Source organism: Odontesthes bonariensis, chromosome 10 (genome assembly GCF_027942865.1).
Source record: "Odontesthes bonariensis isolate fOdoBon6 chromosome 10, fOdoBon6.hap1, whole genome shotgun sequence".
NCBI lineage: Eukaryota > Metazoa > Chordata > Actinopteri > Atheriniformes > Atherinopsidae > Odontesthes > Odontesthes bonariensis.
The window spans coordinates 33,177,857-33,197,669 of NC_134515.1; the positions used below are offsets into that span (position 1 = coordinate 33,177,857).

Sequence of the window (19,813 nt, forward strand, 5' to 3'; positions counted from 1 at the left end):
GTCTGCATAAACGATCCCGGAGTTGACTTCTCAGGTCCTTGATGCCTTCCCTTTCATCCGTTGGGGCATTTTTGAATTGCCTGGAAAGTGATTTGATTTCTCCCCTCATGCGCTTGATTTGTCTCTCCCTTCTGCTAGGCTGATGTACAGACTTACTTTCCACTTTCTTCTCCTCTACTCTAAACCGCTCCCTTGCAAGGTTGTAGGTTATTGTTGTGAGAGTGTTAACTTTCTGCTCTGCTGTTCCAGCCAGTGTGGCTTCGAGTATCTTGTCGAGGTCTTGATCTAGTTGATTCCATTCCTGGTTATCACTCATCTTGGGCCATTGTATTCTTTCCCTCGCAGGGTGTGGTTGGCTCACTGGATTGGCGTCAGGTTCGTCCCTCCTGAGGTCTTGAGTTGACTCGGGTGCTAAGAGATCTCCAGTACTGTGGGGTTCGTCCTGTCTGGAGTTCTCCTGCGTCTCACCAAGTGTTACCACTGTGCGCTGCACCTGTGCCCCCCCTTTTGCACAGGCAGTTCGGCTCCGATGGATCTTGAGCCCTCTTATGTTTTTGCAGATTTTTCCGCAATGACACTTTACTTCCACCGCCTCTCCAGTTAGCGTTTTTTGAGTGAGCAGTCTCTGTGTCCGTACTCCGTTCCTGGCTGTTACCGTTAAATCAGTCTGGTTGAGTCCCTCATCCTCACCCCCTCTCGGGTGACTCTGGGGGTATTGCTCTGTATTAGTTTCCGTAGCTTGAGTTGGTGCCCTCTTGCGAGTGCTGTGCTAATGAGGTTGCTAACCTCATGCACCCACACCAGTCTTTCCTGGAGGTCATCTGTCTTTCCAGCGTCACCGATCTTCCTTGGTTGCCACCCAGACTTTCCTGGGAGTCACTGGTTGCCCAAAGGTTCTAGATTAAACATACATCCGAGGATGCTTCTCCTTCATTCACCCTAAGTGAATGTAGCCTTGGCCAGGAGGACTTGATGTCATCAGGTGGCATGCAGGGGCTAGTCTCCTTGACCTTTCCCTGAAGGGTCTGGGGTCATGCAGGCGTTCAACCCCCTTGGCCAAGCCAACATCCCACTCGTGCAGTGAGAAGACATTCCACCTCTCAGCTAACTTCTGCTGAAGCCGACTCTTCCACTCTTCGGGGATGGGGGAGTCTCCGAAGTTAAAGAGACTTGGGTCTAGGTTTTCAGCTGCAAGGTCAGATGGCTGGATTGGGGTAACTGTGTCAACGGCATACATCTCAGCAATGACGGTCCCTATTGGGAGGGAGGTTGTCTTTTTCGATTCCTTCTGAATTAGAACAGTGAAGCTGTTGTCGTCTACATCGGCATCTGAGAGCACTCCAGGCTGTACCAGCACACCAGCGGGGAGTAACTGGGCAGTGGGTGCATCAATCAGTACAAACTCTTTAGATGGGGCACTCTGTCATTTTACTTTGCAGGTTGCATAGTACTTTGCACCTGGAGCAATAGAGAGTGGACCAGGTCCTTTCCACTTTATCTGTCCCAAAATTTCATTTTTTGGTAACTGCTCTTGTGCTTTGACAGGGGCGTACACAGACTGAATTCTCATTGAGTGCACAGTGTTCTTGTCACCTTCTGTCTTCACCAGCTCCCATAAGCGGCGGAACAGAGATGTATTGGTTCCAACCAGCACAGGGGTTTGTTGTTGGTTTCTTGGCTCAGGACAAATCAAAGCGAGCACTTCTACACGTCCCGACACACCAGTGATCTCTTCAGTGAACTCCATCTCTACCACGATGTACCCTTTGTACGGATACTCCGTGTCAGCGAGGCCCCAGAGTCCAAGGCGTGAGAGGGGTTTTATCGGAACGTCTGATAAGTGTTTGTTGTATCAGCTTTCAAAGATAATAGTCACATTAGACCCACTGTCGATGAGAGCTTCACAGACCACATCATTAACTTTGATGGTGTGAATAAATGATGGACCTACAAGACCCTCAGGTAAATCAGTGTTGTTCTCTGGGACTTTAACCTTATTGGTTCTAGCTACACACTGCTCTTCAGCCGCGGGCTTTGGGTTCTCTTTGTTGGGAAAGGGGGAAACTCGCACCAAGCGTATGAGCTTTCTGATGACCTTCTGAAGGTTCTCAGGGGCAGTACATCTGGTGGCTATGTGACCATTTTCCCCACACCTATAACAAAAAAACTCATCGTTATCTTTGGGAGAGGACACTTGAACAGGAGCGGGTTTGTGACCTGGAGCAGCTTTGTATCGGTAAGGCTGTGGTGTGTGTTCTCGTGGGAGGTCTGGAACCTTTCAGAGGGAGATTGGAGACAGATCGAGTGTGTCCCAGTCCTCTGTGAGTCGTGCGCTCCCCTTGGTCATCAAAGCTCTCATCAGTTTATCACCCATGGTACATCAAATTCCCATACACCGCTGTCCAACAAGTACAAATTAAGAGGGACTTTCATGCCGTGGCTGGACTGCCAATCATAATTGGAGCACGAGACACATATACGCATCAAAGCACCCGTGCCCCTGTCGTGGAGCGCACTGAGCTGAAGGCCAGGTGGGGGTGTCTCGATACAGCGGAGGCAAATAGCCCAGAGAAGGCATGCCAGATATTTGCACAATATTGCCATGAACGAGGGTCTTCTACAACCTGAACCAGCCCAGGCAGACCAGAAGGTGTGGGGCCAAAAGCTTTCTGACGACCTTCTGAAGGTTCTCAGGGGCAGTACATCTGGTGGCTATGTGACCATTTTCCCCACACCTATAACAAAAAAACTCATCATTATCTTTGGGAGAGGACACTTGAACAGGAGCGGGTTTGTGACCTGGAGCAGCTTTGTATCGGTAAGGCTGTGGTGTGTGTTCTCGTGGGAGGTCTGATGTGTATTTTACTGCCATTACACTCATTTTACTCTCCAGGGCTTTCACTTGTTTTCTCAGTTCTCATGTTTACTTCATGTTGATTAATCCCTATTTACGATAAATAATCCCAGCGGTGCCTCCATTTATGCAACCCAGATCTCTAGTTTAAGGATAATAAACTACTTACTAAAGTGAGACTGGGCTTGAGTTCGTACCAAAACAGGGAAAAATTATTACTATGATCTCAGTAAAATATCTTAAATGAATCTAAACCTTTTTCAGTTTTTCTAATTAAATTTAAAGGACCACCACGGCTGTGTTTTAAAGGAAACCTTCAACAGGTGTTTATTTACACAGAAAAATAAATGAAATGGTTGTTAACTCTCAGGAAGATAAATATAAAATAAAATAAAACATTAATAAATTCACATTTATCACATGTGGACCCACATCAAAAAGGACAAACTCAAAATTACGTTGCAGGCCTGTAATGACGCTCGGGTGCGGTGAGGCCTAAAAACTGTTATGACCGCTTCACTCAGTCAAGAGCAGAAAATAAAAGCACGTGCATTGTCATGTTAGTTCAATACTCACGGATCCAAACAAGGGGCAAAAGTGGATAACAGGGGGGAATAAGGCAATGGCGTTCACAGATGGGGGTGATGGCAGTCACAAGTCCAAACACAGCAACACACGAAATCCAGGGAAGAATAAACAGCAGTCCATCCACCAGCAACCGTCTCAATCTCTCTCTCTTCACAGCGTCCGTCTCCTTCTGCAGATCACATAGAAGAGCAATATAAGGACCACGGGTAGTCGACCTCGATTACTCCTAAATGTTTCTCACTCAGAACTTCTGACGATAGCTCTCTGGTTGATAGCGTCTGTGTCTCTCCCATACGTGCTCACTGACCTGCACCAATAGTCCCGCCCCTTACCCATCAAATACATTCTGATTGGCTCTTGAACTCACTAACCATTTTATAACACCTCGAACTGTATTTATCATGAACTTTTTCTCTTTACATCATGAATTATTTGTGAAACAACGTCTTATTATAATTTTTATACACTGTAACCTTTAAGAATTTTATACAGGGCTACATTACATTAAATTATATTTACAAATAATCATGAAAAAGTGAGTTTCTTAAATCTAAATAGATTCAGGCAGCGGATGCTTCCTCATCTTATTAGATCAATGAAGCATATTAGCCAGTTAAAAAAAAAGACAGGCTCAGATTTACTTAGAGAGACTATAAAAGTCGAAGAGTTTCTGTGCCACATGTATTTATTAATTTTCAATCTATTCTGCCTCTAGAATAGCTGTCTGTAAACACATTGGCATATCTTGAAGTCTGATCCTTGATTTTCCACCATTTGTAAAGACCCACCTTTGTTTTAACATAAAAATAAAACTAGTGAAAAAATACAAACACTCTTGCTCTTCTTATTGGTAGTTATCACTATGGAAGTTGCTACAATGCAATAATACCATAAGAATTAATTATTTTTTCCATGTTCATTCAGGCACCATCAGTTGTGCCTGTGATTTATATGATACCCAAATATGATTGGGACTATTATATTGCAATCCATTTTAATGATGCTTACTGTGACATTTCTTAATTATGTCTCTGTGGGATTGAACTGGTCACCTAGGGGTCGTGACCATGACATTAGACTCAAACAGTGTGAAGCTTACTGGAGTTACACTTTTCAAATAATGGGCCTCATGCAAGAACCGTTCGTATGCAAAGATTTGTTCTTAAATCGTGCGTACGAGTGATTTAAGAGAATTTGCGCATTCACCAATCTTTTCGTATTTTACGTTTTCTTTCAGGTACGAACAGAATTTACGAGTGATCCAGACCTGTCATAGAATTTCGTAAAATAGTCCGCTGTTATTCCAATCAAGTTTGCTTGACTAATGGATTGTATATTTAATTACTTTGAAGCAAACATAAATAAATATATACATTATACCCCAAAATTATGCTGACATTATTCTGTTTGACTTAAATTACGCACTAATTGAAGGTTAATTTGACTCTGTATATAACAAGGTCAATGGGAAGTGTAACCAGCGGCTGACTTGCTACTTCTGGATGCCTTAGAATATTGGAACAATATTACTGGGCATGTATTGTTGTAATGTTTTAAATACTTGAACGCAGTTTTTCTAGAGAAGATAATTGTTTTGTATATGGGATTATCGTCCATTGACTCTTTTGGGCTTTCACATGCGCGCGCCTACCGACAAGAGGTAAGTGACATGCTGTTTATAAAGTTGTTTTGTAACGTCCCCATGCCAGTAATGTGAGAACCATGCATATGGTTTTGATGGTAAGGCTTGTGACTTTATTGTCGGATGGTTTATAAAGTGGTGTGACGTTTCTGCAGTGTGCAAGTTGTTGTTTTACGTGGAAGGTTTAGCTCTTGCCCCTTAGCCACCACGTATTTGGTTAGCATGACAGGCTGCGCAAACAGCGCAATCGCTTCACAGGGAGCACCGATTTGCACCAGTCTGTGTCCTACCGTCAGTATTTGACAACCTCTAGCAATGGAAATGCGCTTCAAATGCCCCGGAGTTCCCCTTTAAGAGTGTTTGTTGAATCTGACGTGGCGCGTTCGTACGAGACCTTCTTACGAAAAAAGTAAGAGAAATTTAGAATAAAAATACGAAAATGTTCTTGCATGAGGCCCATTGTCTCCAAAAGTACTTTATTATTCACAAATTCTTTGTCTTTTTTAAATTTATAAGACAGCACTGTGATGGACTGTCCAGTGTGTACCCCGCATCTCTCCCAATAGCAGCTGCGACCTCCTATCCCCCTGCCAATCTGCATTGGATCAAATGGGCATAGAAAATGGATAAATAGATGGATGGATGGATTTTATATAACAACAATTTATGTTCATTATTTAAAAATATATATGGATCTTGTTGATAATGTTTACATATTAGATCCATTTTTTAATCTTTTTCTGACATTACCTGTTAAATCATTTTCATTGTTTGTACTTGCATTTTAACTTTGTATACATTTATTACTAGTGCTCCTACCTAATGGATGTATTTCTAATGAGATACAGGAATTTCAAAAATAAAAAAAAAGTTTTAATGTAAATGGAGTTTACAGATTCGAACTGGTTGTGTTTTCATGTTCACTGTGTGGTGTTCTGTCTTTAATTTGTCCCAAAACTTGTTCTTTTAAACTGTAACACTTTTGAATTATGTCGTTGAAAGAGACAGCATTACCATCAAATGTTTTGCAAGTCAGTACAGTAAGCAGGAGTTTCTTCTGTTTTCTTTCATTGCCCACATTTTTTCCTTTTGCTTGTCAGGGAAATTACCCTTTTCACTTCCAAACCACCTTTCTCGACTTCAAGCCACAGGGGTTATGTCAAAATATGTCACCTCAAAATGTATCTTTATGTTCCATAGATGATGATGATAGTTAAGCCATTGCAATGAATGGCTTCTGAAAACCCTTTCAGAAGTAGATGGAATGCTTGAATGTAAATCAAAAGACAACATCAACAAAAAACAACTAGTATTTTTAAAAACTAACAATTTGGCTTGATTCAATCGATCAAATGACTTGATGGTGTGGCTATGTTTATTTCAAATAGTGTGAATGTGTGCTGCAGACATAAGCTTTAAACAGTTAATTGACAAGTTAAAAGAAGCATACTACTTACTCTTATGCACATATCAAACTGAAGTCAAAATATTTCATCATATACAAAATAACATAATCCTAGTGAACAAATGAAAACATACACAGAAAACACCAAATTCAGTGAAAATGCAGGACATATAGAATGTAAGATAGATATCTGTTCAGAATTATTTACAACAAAATACAAAATTAAGAAATAAGTGCAATGTCATCCAACCACAAACACAATAACAAAACTGTACAAGTTGAGAGGTGCATTGTTCATGTCTGAAAACCTTTTCTGTCCACACAAAGCTCAGAATAATTCTGTGGGTACAAACTTTGAGTACAAAATACTGCTTATACATTGGAATTTATTGAGGAAAACTCAACAGTTCTTTAATTAGGTTTATGATTTATACTGATCCAAATAGAGAATAATTCTAAAGAATATTATATATGATATTTATTCATTTATTTTTCTCTATGTAACTGCTTAGCTTTTTTTCCCAGACACAATACATTGCAAGAATCAGACAATAACTTCAGCTTAAAGATTTGGAAAAAGTCAATGCTGTGCATACAAGACAATATGCATCTCTGTAGTTAAAGAAATTGTTAAATCAACTGAATTGCACAGGAGAAGCCAAATCAGGGCACATCTTTAAAAATTATCTAAAAAGCCCATAGTTTCCTTTGGAATATACCCTTACCCATTGTTTTATTTCTTCTTCTTTCTTTCTAGTCAGCCTACATGTTGCCTATTCCTTTTTCCTGTAAAGAAAGCTTTAACTTATGTGGCGATCATTTAGATTTTTGGATTAAGTCAAAAAGCAAAAAGTTGCAGAATATATATAGGAGCTATGAATGAGTGCAAAGTTTGTCTCTGTGTATAGATCAACATTCACCCAAGTCAGTTTCCTAAGATGATTATCTTCTCATTTCATTTCCATCTTGAGATGTCTCTCACCTTTCAGCCCTTGAATCAGTTTGACTGTTCTTAGTGAGCCAATGCCATTCAGGGCAAAAGAGCTGGGTTAATATATGGCGCATAGGGGCAGTTTTTGTGACAAACACATGAATGGATCATCATCACAGCTCGCTGTAACAGTCTGCCTGTTGGGCAGCGGAAGGTCACTTGAACAGTGGAGGTTTGGTATGGCGTGCAGCAGCGGGAGTCGGTGCACTGTCCGCAGTACCGCAGCTGGTAGGCACGAAGGCTGTAGCAGCCCTGGTGAACAAGCTGAATGGGCCCAGGTGATGTATAACTGGCCTTGCATCGCTTCTGCTGTCCCCTCTGTGAAAACAGTGTACCACGGACACACATCCAGTAAGCAATGTAAACATTAGTCAAGGGTGAGGTTGATTAGGTAGAATTAGTTTTAAAAGTACTTTTTCTGACATTTTTAGGGGCCACTTCATTAAAGCAGATCAAACTCAGCAAATCAATGTTTTCCTGGAAACTCCCCTGCAGTTAGCCACTATATTCTCAGCTAAAACACGTTTGCCAGTCAAATACATAGAGTTTTTGATGCTGGAAAACCCAGTCACAAAATTCTTGTCAACATACTTGAGCATTATTTACTCATGATAAGTATAATTTGGCTAAATTTAGGGAAAGATAATTGTTATGGTAAGTGAAACCAGCTAGGGTAGGTTAGTTAGGCAACAAAAGAAATGGGGTAAGGTAAAGAAACGTTCATGGTTCAAGAGAAGGAAAAAATAATTAATTAATTAATTTGTGCTGAAACATCTAGTAATTGCAAGGATAACTTAAATGGTATTTTTAATTTCTAAGCATGAGTACCAGACCTGATAATTAAAGTCTTTGCACCAGCCATTTTCATTGGCAGTTTATAGTTTAATTTTAAACAGCAGCTCTACCTCTAAGAAATACTTGTAATCAGCTGAGTAACTGAAGTAAAAGAGGACCCGACATGTCCATTTCTAGCTCCATTTATATTCTGGGATAAAGCTAAAGTGATTTTGCAGGTTGAATATAGATTATTTTTCACTTCTAAAAATAATTTGTATTCCGCTTATACAGACTGTTTATGCAGTCTTCCCAGTTAATACAATGTTGAAGAAAGCCATTTTAGCTCCTGTGTCTTCAATAGATTGTGTCCTTCTTCAGAGGAGTCTGAAGCTTTTTGCCATGACTAAATTTAAATATGTTTACCTTATTGCAACCCTTGTTGGCTATATGTAATGTAAACATCTGAACAGTTTATGAAAATAAGGAAAGCCACAATGAGTCCCCTTTGATTATATTACTATGTGTAAAAAGTTGTTTTGACCAGAGGCACAAGACAGTTTGCCCTCTGGAAAGTTTGTCCTCAGGAGCCGAGATACTTGGGATACGTGAGAAACTTTTCACACTAAACCTGCACCAATTTTTGTGATTTGGTTGAGTTTAACTTTTCAGTCATGACTGGATGATTACATAAAATTTGAGATTATTCTCAAAGTAAGAACTCATGGGTACAGGTTTTTTTTTAAACTTACCATGGGTTTCCTTGGTCCAGACTGAACAGAATGGCAAGGCCTTACTTTACAAAGTCGAGTTTCCATTTGCAGCTTACAGGCAGGATTCTGGTTTGACACCCTTGTGGATACCCCAGCCCCGCAGCTCTGGGAGCAGGTGCTCCATTGCGTGCTCTGTTCTACACAAGTAGGGCCAGGTGAGACCAGTTTTCTTAGAGGGTGATTCCTAGGCAGAGCTGGCCATACCCTCTCAGGTCTCATGGCTGTGAAATAAATCAGTCAAAACAGCAAGAAAAGTAAGAAGAATTTTCAACTGTAACTACAGTCAATGTTGCACCAAGCTAACATGTTGGGATTCGAAACTTGGAGATATGTGGTGATTAGATATTCAAAAATTACTTACTGGCTCTCCTGATTCAATTCAATTCAATTCAATTCAGTTTTATTTATATTGCGCCAAATTACAACAAATGTCATCTCAAGGCACTTAAATAATATAGTTCAATTCAAGCCAATTTTAGTTAAATTCAATGCAATCATAATCCAATGAAATCCAATTAATTAATTTCAAAATAATCCAATTTATTCATATAGAGCCAATTCAAAAACAATTTCCTAGCTAAGGAAACCAACAGATTGCACCGAAACTTCTCTTCAGTCTGTTCTGTCCCTCATGCTATATTTTTTATTCTTCACTTTGATAACTTACAGTTTGTTGTAATTTGTTCCATAATTAAGTTAGTAGATGTGCCTTCAGCATAGATATAATGATTCTGAGTCTGTTCTGTGGTGAATGTCGCCATCTATTGGTCGCATGAGGAAGCAACACGTACGTGTGTATTTGAGGCTAGAGGTAGCCATTTTGTCTGAGCATTCAGAGGGAAATGCTCTATGTGCCGTGTCTCTGTCATTCCCTATATTCGCTGCCCTTGATAAGGCAGATATCCCAAGTTCCAAAAACTAATTTCAAGTAAACCGGCAGTTTGGGAGCGAAGTCCTCTGTTAGGAAAATATCTTACAATGATATGTAATGTAATGTAATGTAAGGTACTTTATTTATACAGCCCTTTACAGACAATCCTTTTGTTGTATCAAAGTGCTTTACAGCAGGTAATAGATAAAGTCAAGAATTAGGGCTGGGACTTTAGCGCGTTAATTTCGATTAATTAACTACACACATATTAGCGCGTTAAAAAAAATAACGCATTTTAATTGCACACTATAATTATTTATTTATTTTTTTAAAATACAGACGGATGGAAGCGTCGACAAGAGCGTGGTTGTGTGCAGATTATGCAACAAGGAATTTGCGTATCACCGCAGCGTATCAAGCCTCAAATATCACCTCAACGCTAAACATGTAGCAGCTAGCGTGGAAGCCAACGGGGGCCCAATGCAGCTTAACATCCAAGATTCTATATACTGTGTTTTCATGCATGCTACATTCAGATTTCAAATAGGGATATGTTCTGTGTTTGTTGAAATATTGTTGAAAATGTTAATTTTCTAAAGGATAAAGTATATGCGATTAAAATGCGATTAATTTCGATTAATTAATTTCAAAGCCTGTTGTAGCATCCCCGGTTTAATGATGGTCTTACTCTCTCATACTGATGGTTTTTATTTTGATACTCTTAACATTTTTAACCTTTTCCACCGTAAGAGCTGCAAGGGACAAGAAACATAAAAACATCACCTTTTTACAAATGACTTGAGTTATAAACTAAACCATTTGAACCATAGTTTAATGAAACTAAATAATGAATTTTTAATAAATAACTGAAATAATTATTAACCATTCCAATTAACATAAGAAATCAGAATTACATAGCAGGCAAAATAAATGCTCTATCGTCTGATCAAAGCGCTAACACTTAGCATCGCGCTAGCTAACATGTGCGTCATGCTAATTTTTAAATCCCAACAAAAGGTCAGCAAATATTAAACACAAACCTTGTGCCTCTGTCAACCGGGTGCTGAATATATACAAAATGCCGAAACCCACACTGAGAATGGCATATAATCCAAAAGTTTTCCTTTACTTATATTTCTCTGATTTCCCTTTTCCGTTTTTCCTTTTCCGTTCTTGTGACATCCCTTCAAAATAAAATCCCGGTCATATCACAAACGTAAAATAAAGATGAACATCGAAATACAATGGATAAACCACACAAAACAAGATTATCTACACTCCCACCAAATTATGAGTGCCCCCCTTTTTTTGCATATGAAATGTAAAGCACGAATAATTTCTAAACTTAGTATGACCTTCAATCTTTCACTCATACATCTATAAAAATGTCCATGAACAAGACTTCATACTGTAAAGGATATGATTCTGCTGTGACACGAGTGGTTAAACAGTTTCTAAGAGCAGAATGAGCTTCTGAACTGGACGTTCAACAATGGACGGCTTGCCAGAACACTGTCCCTGCTTCCATGTCTTCTGGTCTCTAAGACGAATCTTTACCTTTCTCACGAGTCCATCTTTACCTGTCATTGTTTCCACAACTTTGGCCAATTTCCACTCATTCCGAGGTAGATCTGTTTTCTCCAAGACAATATCGCCGACCTTAAGGTTTCTTTTTGGAGCATGCCAGCGTTGTCTGGTGGCAATGTTAAAGAGGTACTCTCTTTTCCAGCGGCTCCAGAATTGCTCTGCAAGATATTGAACATGGCGCCACCTTTTGCGAGCATACATATCTTCTCTTATGAATCTGCCTGGAGGTGGTGCGGCTGTGACAGTTTTAATGGTGAGCAGATGATTAGGCGTTAAGGGCTCTGGACTATTTGGATCACTCAGATTGTTAACTGTCAATGGACGACTGTTCACAATAGCCATAGCTTCATAAAAGAATGTTCGTAGAGAAGCATCGTCTAGCCTGCTTGATGAGAGTGAGAGAGTGCAACGAAGAACATTTCTCACTGTCCTGATCTGTCGTTCCCAAACACCTCCTACATGGCTAGCATGGGGAGTGTTCATGAGAAAATCACATTGTTTCTCTGCTAAAAACGTGGTCAGACGATCAGCATCCACTTGTTTGAGAGCTTCCTTTAGTTCATTCTTTGCTCCCATGAAATTAGTTCCTTGATCAGATCTTATCTGACGCACTGCCCCTCTTATGGCAATAAAACAACGCAGTCCGTTAATGAAGGAATCAGTTGACATGTCATCCAACATTTCGATGTGGATGGCTCGACAGCTAAGGCATGTGATAAGGAGACCATATCTTTTTTGCACTTTGCGTCCTTGTTTGGTGAGAAATGGACCGAAACAATCCATTCCACAGTAGGTGAATGGTGGTGATGGCTCCACACGCTCTGATGGTAGATCTGCCATCCGCTGTTCCTCTGTGAACCTTCTGAGTTTTCTGCATCGAACACACTGATGAAGGTAAGTTGCCACAGCTCTGTTCATTCCTTGAACCCAATATCCCTGTGTTCTGAGCTCATTAATAGTCATACCTTTGCCTTGATGTTGCACCTTTTCATGACAATGAGCTATTATTTTTCTGGAAATGTGATGATCCTTTGGGATTATCACTGGATGCTTGACTGTGGTAGGGAGAGATGCATTTTTCAGTCTTCCTCCCACCCTGAGGAGTCCATCCTGATCAAGAAAGGCATCCATCTTGTAAAGTTTGCTCTGAGGAGAAAGTTGAGTCTTCTTACTCAGCAACCTTATCTCTTCTGAGTACACTTGTCTCTGTAAGTCTTTTATAATGACACACTGTGCATCCTCTCGTTCTTGTACTCGGCTAAGATCTGTTGACTTATCTCCTCTAGCACAACGGATGAGACGAGCGACAGCTTGAGTGACCTTTGACCATGAAGAAAACTTTGAAAGTCGATCTATAAGCCTCATTTTCTCTACTGTTTGTGTGTTTAGTGTCTGGATCCTTTTGACTTCAGGATCTCCGATCTGCATTTCTGTGATGACATCTACAGCTGGTTGTAGCTCCTTCTTCCATAGAAACTGAGGTCCTGTGAGCCAGTTGGATGTGAGAATCTCATTTGCAGTTGAACCTCTTGACGCAAGGTCTGCAGGGTTCTCATTAGTAGAGACGTATCTCCACTGCTGAGGAGTTGTACTCAGATGTATTTTCTGTATCCGGTTTGACACGAATGTGTGGAAACGACGTGCCTCATTATTGACATATCCCAGAACCACTTTGGAGTCAGTCCAGAAATATTCATCAATGTCTGTCAATCCAAGTTCCTCTTTCAAGGTGTTGCTTGCTGCAACTGACACAACGGCAGCTGTCAACTCTAGCCTGGGAATAGTTGTCACCTTAATTGGAGTTACTCTGGATTTTCCCATGATCAGAGTACAATGAACATCTCCAGCCTCATTTACATGTCTCAAGTATGAGCACTGGCCATAACCTTGTGTGCTTGCATCTGAGAAGTGATGTAGCTCCCTTTTTACCACTCTTCCAAAGTCAGCAGGCACACAGCAGCGTGGTATGATAATTTTTCCCAAGTTTGGAAGATCATTCTTCCAACGTTCCCATTCTGGTTGAAGTTCACTGGGAAGGGGTTCGTCCCAGCTTGTGCCATGTCTGCACATTTCCTGCAGCACTCTTTTTCCCTTGAGCAGAAAAGGAGATACAAACCCCAGCGGGTCGTAGAGGGAGGCAACTGTAGACAGTATGCCACGCCGTGTTGCTGGCTGTTCTTTTAGGCAGACATGATATCTGAAAGTGTCAGTTTCAATGTGCCAAAGGATTCCCAAGGCTCTCTCCAGGGTTGAATCATTGAAGACCAGATCAAGAGATGTTGTCTCAGCTGCACGCTCAGTTGGAGGTATACTCTGCAACACTGATTTGTCGTTGCACACAAACTTGTGCAGTCTCAGACCACCCTTAGCACAGAGTTTCTGGGCTTCCTTTGCCAGCTGGATGGCGTTGTTTGCACATGGTACACTGACAACACCATCATCAACATAAAAGTCTTTCATTATAAATTGTGAGCCTAGAGGAAACAGGCTCTCATTCTCTTTGGCAAGTTGTTTCAGTCCATAGTTGGCACATCCTGGTGATGATGTTGCACCAAAGAGATGAACTTTCATGCGAAACTCCTGTGGTTCTGTCCCAAGATTGCCATCTTTCCACCACAGGAAACGTAAATAGTCTCTGTCAGCTTCATACACATGGAACTGATGAAACATCTTTTCAATGTCACACATCAGGGCGATATGGTGCTGCCTGAATCTGATGAGAACACCAATCAGATTATTCAGCAAGTCTGGTCCTGACAGGAGGTGTTCATTTAGGCTGGTTCCCTTGTACCTAGCAGAACAATCAAACACCACGCGAAGTTTCTCAGGTTTTTTGGAGTGGTAAACTCCGTGGTGTGGAATATACCACTTCTCTCCTTCCTTCCCTCCGTCTTGAACTTCCTCTGCTTCACCTTTATCAATTACCTCATTCATGAATTTCACATACTGTTCCTTGTACTTGTCATCTCTTAGCAGTTTCCTTTTGAGATGACTGAGCCGGACCAGGGCTAGTGGCTTATTGTCCGGGAGGCAAGGTCTCTCTTTAAAGGGGAGTGGCATCTCATAATGACCATGCATGTTCTTCTCAATTCCTTCCTTTAGCAAATTCAGGAAGAGGATGTCATCCTGAGACACAGTTTTTCCATCTTTACAGGTGTCTTTGAAGTCGGACTCCAGTACTCTGATTGCATCTGCTGGAGTCACTGGAGGAAGCTCTTTGACAGCAACTCTGTGGCAAATATTTGTGATGTCCGTTAAATCATGGTGTGATGATGTACGACCCACAATACTCCATCCCAGTTCTGTGCGAACTGCATAGGGTTCATTATCTCCTCCAAGCATTACCTGCCGTGGTGCCAGTGCCTTTGAGCAATTATAGCCTATTAAAAGGCCAATTTCACACTCTAGCTGTGGTGGGATTTCATCTGCTATTGCGCTGAGATGACTCCAGTGCCTTGCCGTTTCACAGGTAGGAATGTGTTTTCGATTTACTGGTATGCAATCTTTAGTGTAAGCTGGAGGGAGATTAATGAGGACTGTGGAGTTGTAGCCTCTCACTCTGAGACCTGAGACCCTTTCACTATGGATTAATGCATCCTTTGTAACCATTGTTGTTAGCCTTAGCTTCACAGGATGTCTCTCTGTTTGCAAGCTATTGCTAACTTCCTGATCAATGAAGACTGTATCACTTTGAGTGTCCAGCAGTGCATAAACGAGTTTTTCCATACCTGGATTGCTTATCGAAGAAACCCATACTGGCACGATCATGGAGGTGTTAGATGATGGGTCCTCTGTCTCCACATTGAGAGATAGTGTGGTTGCTCCTTCATCTGTGCTGCTCTGATTTGGAACTGACACTGTTTTAACTTTGATGTAGCTGTCATCATGGAGAGACGTAGGATGTTTCCCCTTGCAGCTGTCACATGAGTGTCGATGGCGGCAGTCTTTTGCATTGTGACCTGGCTTCAAACAACCATAGCACAGATTATTTTCCCTTACATATTTTCTCCGTTCGTACAGGGTTTTGCTTTTAAACTCAGGACAAAAGTGAAGACGATGATTACTATCTTGACAAAGTACACAAGGGGCTTTAAAACCTGTATTTGTCTGCTCTCGCTTTTCAGTCTCTTTAGCTGTCTGGGTGTTGAAAACACTAATTTTACCCCTTTTTTCTTTCAGATGACGTTTCTCTGAGGTCAACTCTGCTGAGTGGAGAGCACTGAATGAGGTTATGGGATTACAAGCAATCTCTGCCTCTGTTAACATGAAATCAACAAACTGCTGGAAGTTAGGAAACTCATGTTCACTTTTCATGTTTTGAGTGACCTTTCTGTTCCACTGTGATGCCGCCCAGTCAGGTAGTTTCTTCACCAGTTTCTGATTTTCCTCACAGTCATTCAAAATGTCCAGACCTTTAACATGTGACATGGCTTCTTGACATGAGTTGAGGAAATCAGCAAAGGTTCTTAATCCCTCAGCATCCTTTGTTTGTATTTTTGGCCAGTTCGACAGTTTCTCTCTAAAAGCTCTCTGTATGACAAAAGGCTGACCGTACCTTTGATTGAGACGACTCCATGCATCTTTGTAGGCTTCCTCATCACTTCTATAGAAAATGCCGTCAAGTATTCTCCGAGCTGGACCTCCTACATACCTTCTCAAATAATGTAGTTTGTCAGCTGAAGAAATGTTCCTTTTGTCTATGAGTGATGTGAATGAGGCCTTCCACTCAATGAACTGAATCGGGTCGCCGGTGAATACAGGTGGCTCTGGGATTGGGAGCCTGTTCAGGGTCATAGTATCTTGGACAGCTTGAGCCAGGTAAGTAACATCTGTCTGGGGAGGTGATGTTGTCACTGCAGCGCCAGTGGGTTGGATAGGAGCTGAAAACATAAACGGCTGAGGAAGCACATGTTGTTGTTCTCTGCTGTGCCTGTCAAAGGAACGGACACTATTTTCCTGCATTACTTCCTGGTTATAGGTTACTAGTCTAGCTCGTGCAACTTTTACATTCTTCACTGCCTTTAGTCTTTCCAACTCACGTTTTTGAGCTTCAAGTTCTCTCCTTTGTTGTTCCTCTAGCAGTTGTATCCTTTCCTTTTGTTCTTCCTCCTCCAAGAGCACTTCATACTCTGCTTCCTTCGCTGCTAACTCTGCTGCAGCGTCTGCCCTTTTTGCTGCTACATTGGAGCACATGGAGTGATGACTGGAAGCGGAGTGTCCACTTGAGGGTGAGGCCGTGGATCCGTAGATGGAGCGGGCATAGTCTCTGTTAAGCAGTTCACGAAGACATTGTTTTGCTGCTTCACTGTCAAATTCTCCATCAACACCTGCTAACCTCTCATAGGCAATCTTAACAATATCCTTAGTCACTGCTTCACAGGCATCAATGCGACGTCTTGTCTCCGTGGATGGAGGTAGGAAATCTCGTATTTCCATATAGACTTTAGTAACATTGTCTCTTTCATTTTCTAGTATATCTACAATAGCTGCAATTTGGCTCTCAGTAATGTCTGACTTTAACTGCTCTCTTGCCTTACGTGCTTGAACCTTCCATAGTTCATAGAAGTGAATGAGTCCTTTCTCCTTTTTGTGAGCCTCTTCCCTCTGAAATGCTTGCATCTTCTCCGTGGGGTTCTTTGGACGAGCAGAGCGCCGAGGTTCCTCTTTTTCACTGTCCTTAGAAGGGTCCATATTCTGGTCCATGTCTCTGTCGTCTAGAGATGCGTTGTCTGATGCCATTTCTTGAGTGAGTGTCACAACCTTAGGCTATCACATCAGATTCCCTGCAGTCATACTTGGGTAGCAGCGTGGTGGAACTGATGAGGTGAAGCTCTTACTGTAGCATCCCCGGTTTAATGATGGTCTTACTCTCTCATACTGATGGTTTTTATTTTGATACTCTTAACATTTTTAACCTTTTCCACCGTAAGAGCTGCAAGGGACAAGAAACATAAAAACATCACCTTTTTACAAATGACTTGAGTTATAAACTAAACCATTTGAACCATAGTTTAATGAAACTAAATAATGAATTTTTAATAAATAACTGAAATAATTATTAACCATTCCAATTAACATAAGAAATCAGAATTACATAGCAGGCAAAATAAATGCTCTATCGTCTGATCAAAGCGCTAACACTTAGCATCGCGCTAGCTAACATGTGCGTCATGCTAATTTTTAAATCCCAACAAAAGGTCAGCAAATATTAAACACAAACCTTGTGCCTCTGTCAACCGGGTGCTGAATATATACAAAATGCCGAAACCCACACTGAGAATGGCATATAATCCAAAAGTTTTCCTTTACTTATATTTCTCTGATTTCCCTTTTCCGTTTTTCCTTTTCCGTTCTTGTGACATCCCTTCAAAATAAAATCCCGGTCATATCACAAACGTAAAATAAAGATGAACATCGAAATACAATGGATAAACCACACAAAACAAGATTATCTACACCTGTAGTTAACTCGATTAAAATTTTTAATCGAGTCACAGCCCTAAGAAGAATATGTCAAAACAAATAAAAACAATAAAAGAACAGTGAAAACAATAAAATACAACAAAATGGAATAAGATAAAAGTGTCATCATACTACTAGGTATTAAAAGCCATCCTAAATAAGTAGGTTTTTATCCTAGATTTGAAGAGGCCCAGGTTAGAAATAAGACGCTGCTCGACGGGGAGCTTATTCCAGAGCCTGGGGACAGCGACAGAAAAGGCTCGGTCACCCCAGTGTTTGTATTTTGACCTGGGCACTTCCAGGAAAAATTGATTTGTTGACCTTAGAGCTCTACCAAGATTGCAGACTGCTCAGATAAATACGATGGGGCGAGGCTGTAAAGAGCTTTAAAAACAAACATTAAAAGTTTAAAATCGGGGTGGTCGGTGGCATAGTGGGTTAAGCAGGCGCCCCATGTACAGAGGCTACAGTCCTCGCTGCAGCTGGCCCCGGTTTGAGTCCCGCACCGGGTGGCCCTTTACTGCATGTCTTCCCCCTCTCTCTGCCCACTGCTTCCTGTCTCTCTCCAACTGTCCTGTCCATTAAAGGCATAAAAAGCCCAAAAAATAAAAATAAAGTTTAAAATCAATTCTATAAAGGACAGGAAGCCAACGGAGGGAGTTAAGAACAGGAGTGATGTGCACACGTCTGTTAGTGTTGGTTAAAAGACGGGCAGCAGCATTTTGCACAAGTTGAAGGCGACTGAGAGAAGACTGGGAGACGCCGACATAAAGTGCATTGCAATAGTCTAACCTTGAACTTATTAGGGCATGGATGGCTTTCTCAATGTCATGACGGCTTAAAAACATTTTAACTTTGGCAAGGAGACACAACTGGAAAAAAATGGTCCTGACAACAGTTTTAATTTGTTTGTCCAACCTCAGATGACTGTCAAAGGTCACTCCCAGATTTCTGACGGTTGAACTAAGCTTTGAAGACAAGGTGCCAAAGCCAGCCGTCACAGTATCCCCAAACACAATGCATTCAGTTTTGTCATCATTTTAATGAAGAAAATTTTGGGCCAACCCCTACTTAATATCAGCAAGACAATTAAACAAAGAACATTGTGCACTGTTACTATTTGGCTTCAATGGTAGATAGATTTGTAAATCGTCTGCATAACAGTGGTAAGAAAGGTTGTGCCTGGCTATAATTGACCCAAGTGGTAGCATGTACAATGAGAAGAGGATAGGGCCAAGAATAGATCCTTGTGGGACTCCACAGGAGAGAGGAGCACTGGAAGAGGACAGGTCACCAACCATAACGGAGAAGGTTCTGCTGAACAAGTAAGACGCAAACCACTTCAATGCAGTGCCGTGAATGCCAACATAATTAGACGGGACAGGAGGACTGCATGGTCCACCGTGTCAAAGGCTGCTGTGAGATCAAGCAGCACTAAGACAACAGGGCACTTGGCATCCACAGACAGAGCAATATTGTTGTGCACCTATAACACTGCAGACTCAGTGCTGTGATGAGACCTAAACCCAGAATGGAATTTCTTAAGAACTATCCTAGTTAGTTTAGTTATCCTAAAGAAAGGACTGTAATTGTATAAAAACAACTTTTTCTAAAACCTTAGAAAGAAACGGCAGATTGGAAACAGGTCTAAAATTTTATAACACTGAGGGGTCAAGATTAGGCTTTTTAAGAAGGGGCCTGACCACAGCATGTTTAAATGCAGCTGGGACAGTTTATAATCTCAGACAGGAGTTAATAAAAACCAGGAGACTGGGCCCCACAGTTTTAAAAACCACTTTCAAAACTTTGGCTGGGTGTCAGGATTTCCTGTGTGTCCTGACTAGAGGTTGGTCTGGAGCTGGAACC

General features: G+C 41.3%; 1 protein-coding gene across 1 annotated transcript in view; it reads right to left on the reverse strand.

Annotated features, from left to right (window-relative positions):
* Nucleotides 1-7,105: 7,105 nt before the first annotated feature.
* The window catches only part of ccn5 (cellular communication network factor 5), a 29,768-nt gene continuing 17,060 nt past the window's right edge, over nucleotides 7,106-19,813 (reverse strand). The window contains exons 4-5 of the mRNA XM_075475811.1: nucleotides 9,007-9,248; nucleotides 7,106-7,798 (exon numbers count right to left, since the gene is read on the reverse strand). Of these exons, the coding sequence (XP_075331926.1) occupies nucleotides 7,520-7,798; nucleotides 9,007-9,248 (521 nt within the window). The 3' untranslated portion in view covers nucleotides 7,106-7,519. The remainder of the gene's footprint in view (nucleotides 7,799-9,006; nucleotides 9,249-19,813) is intronic.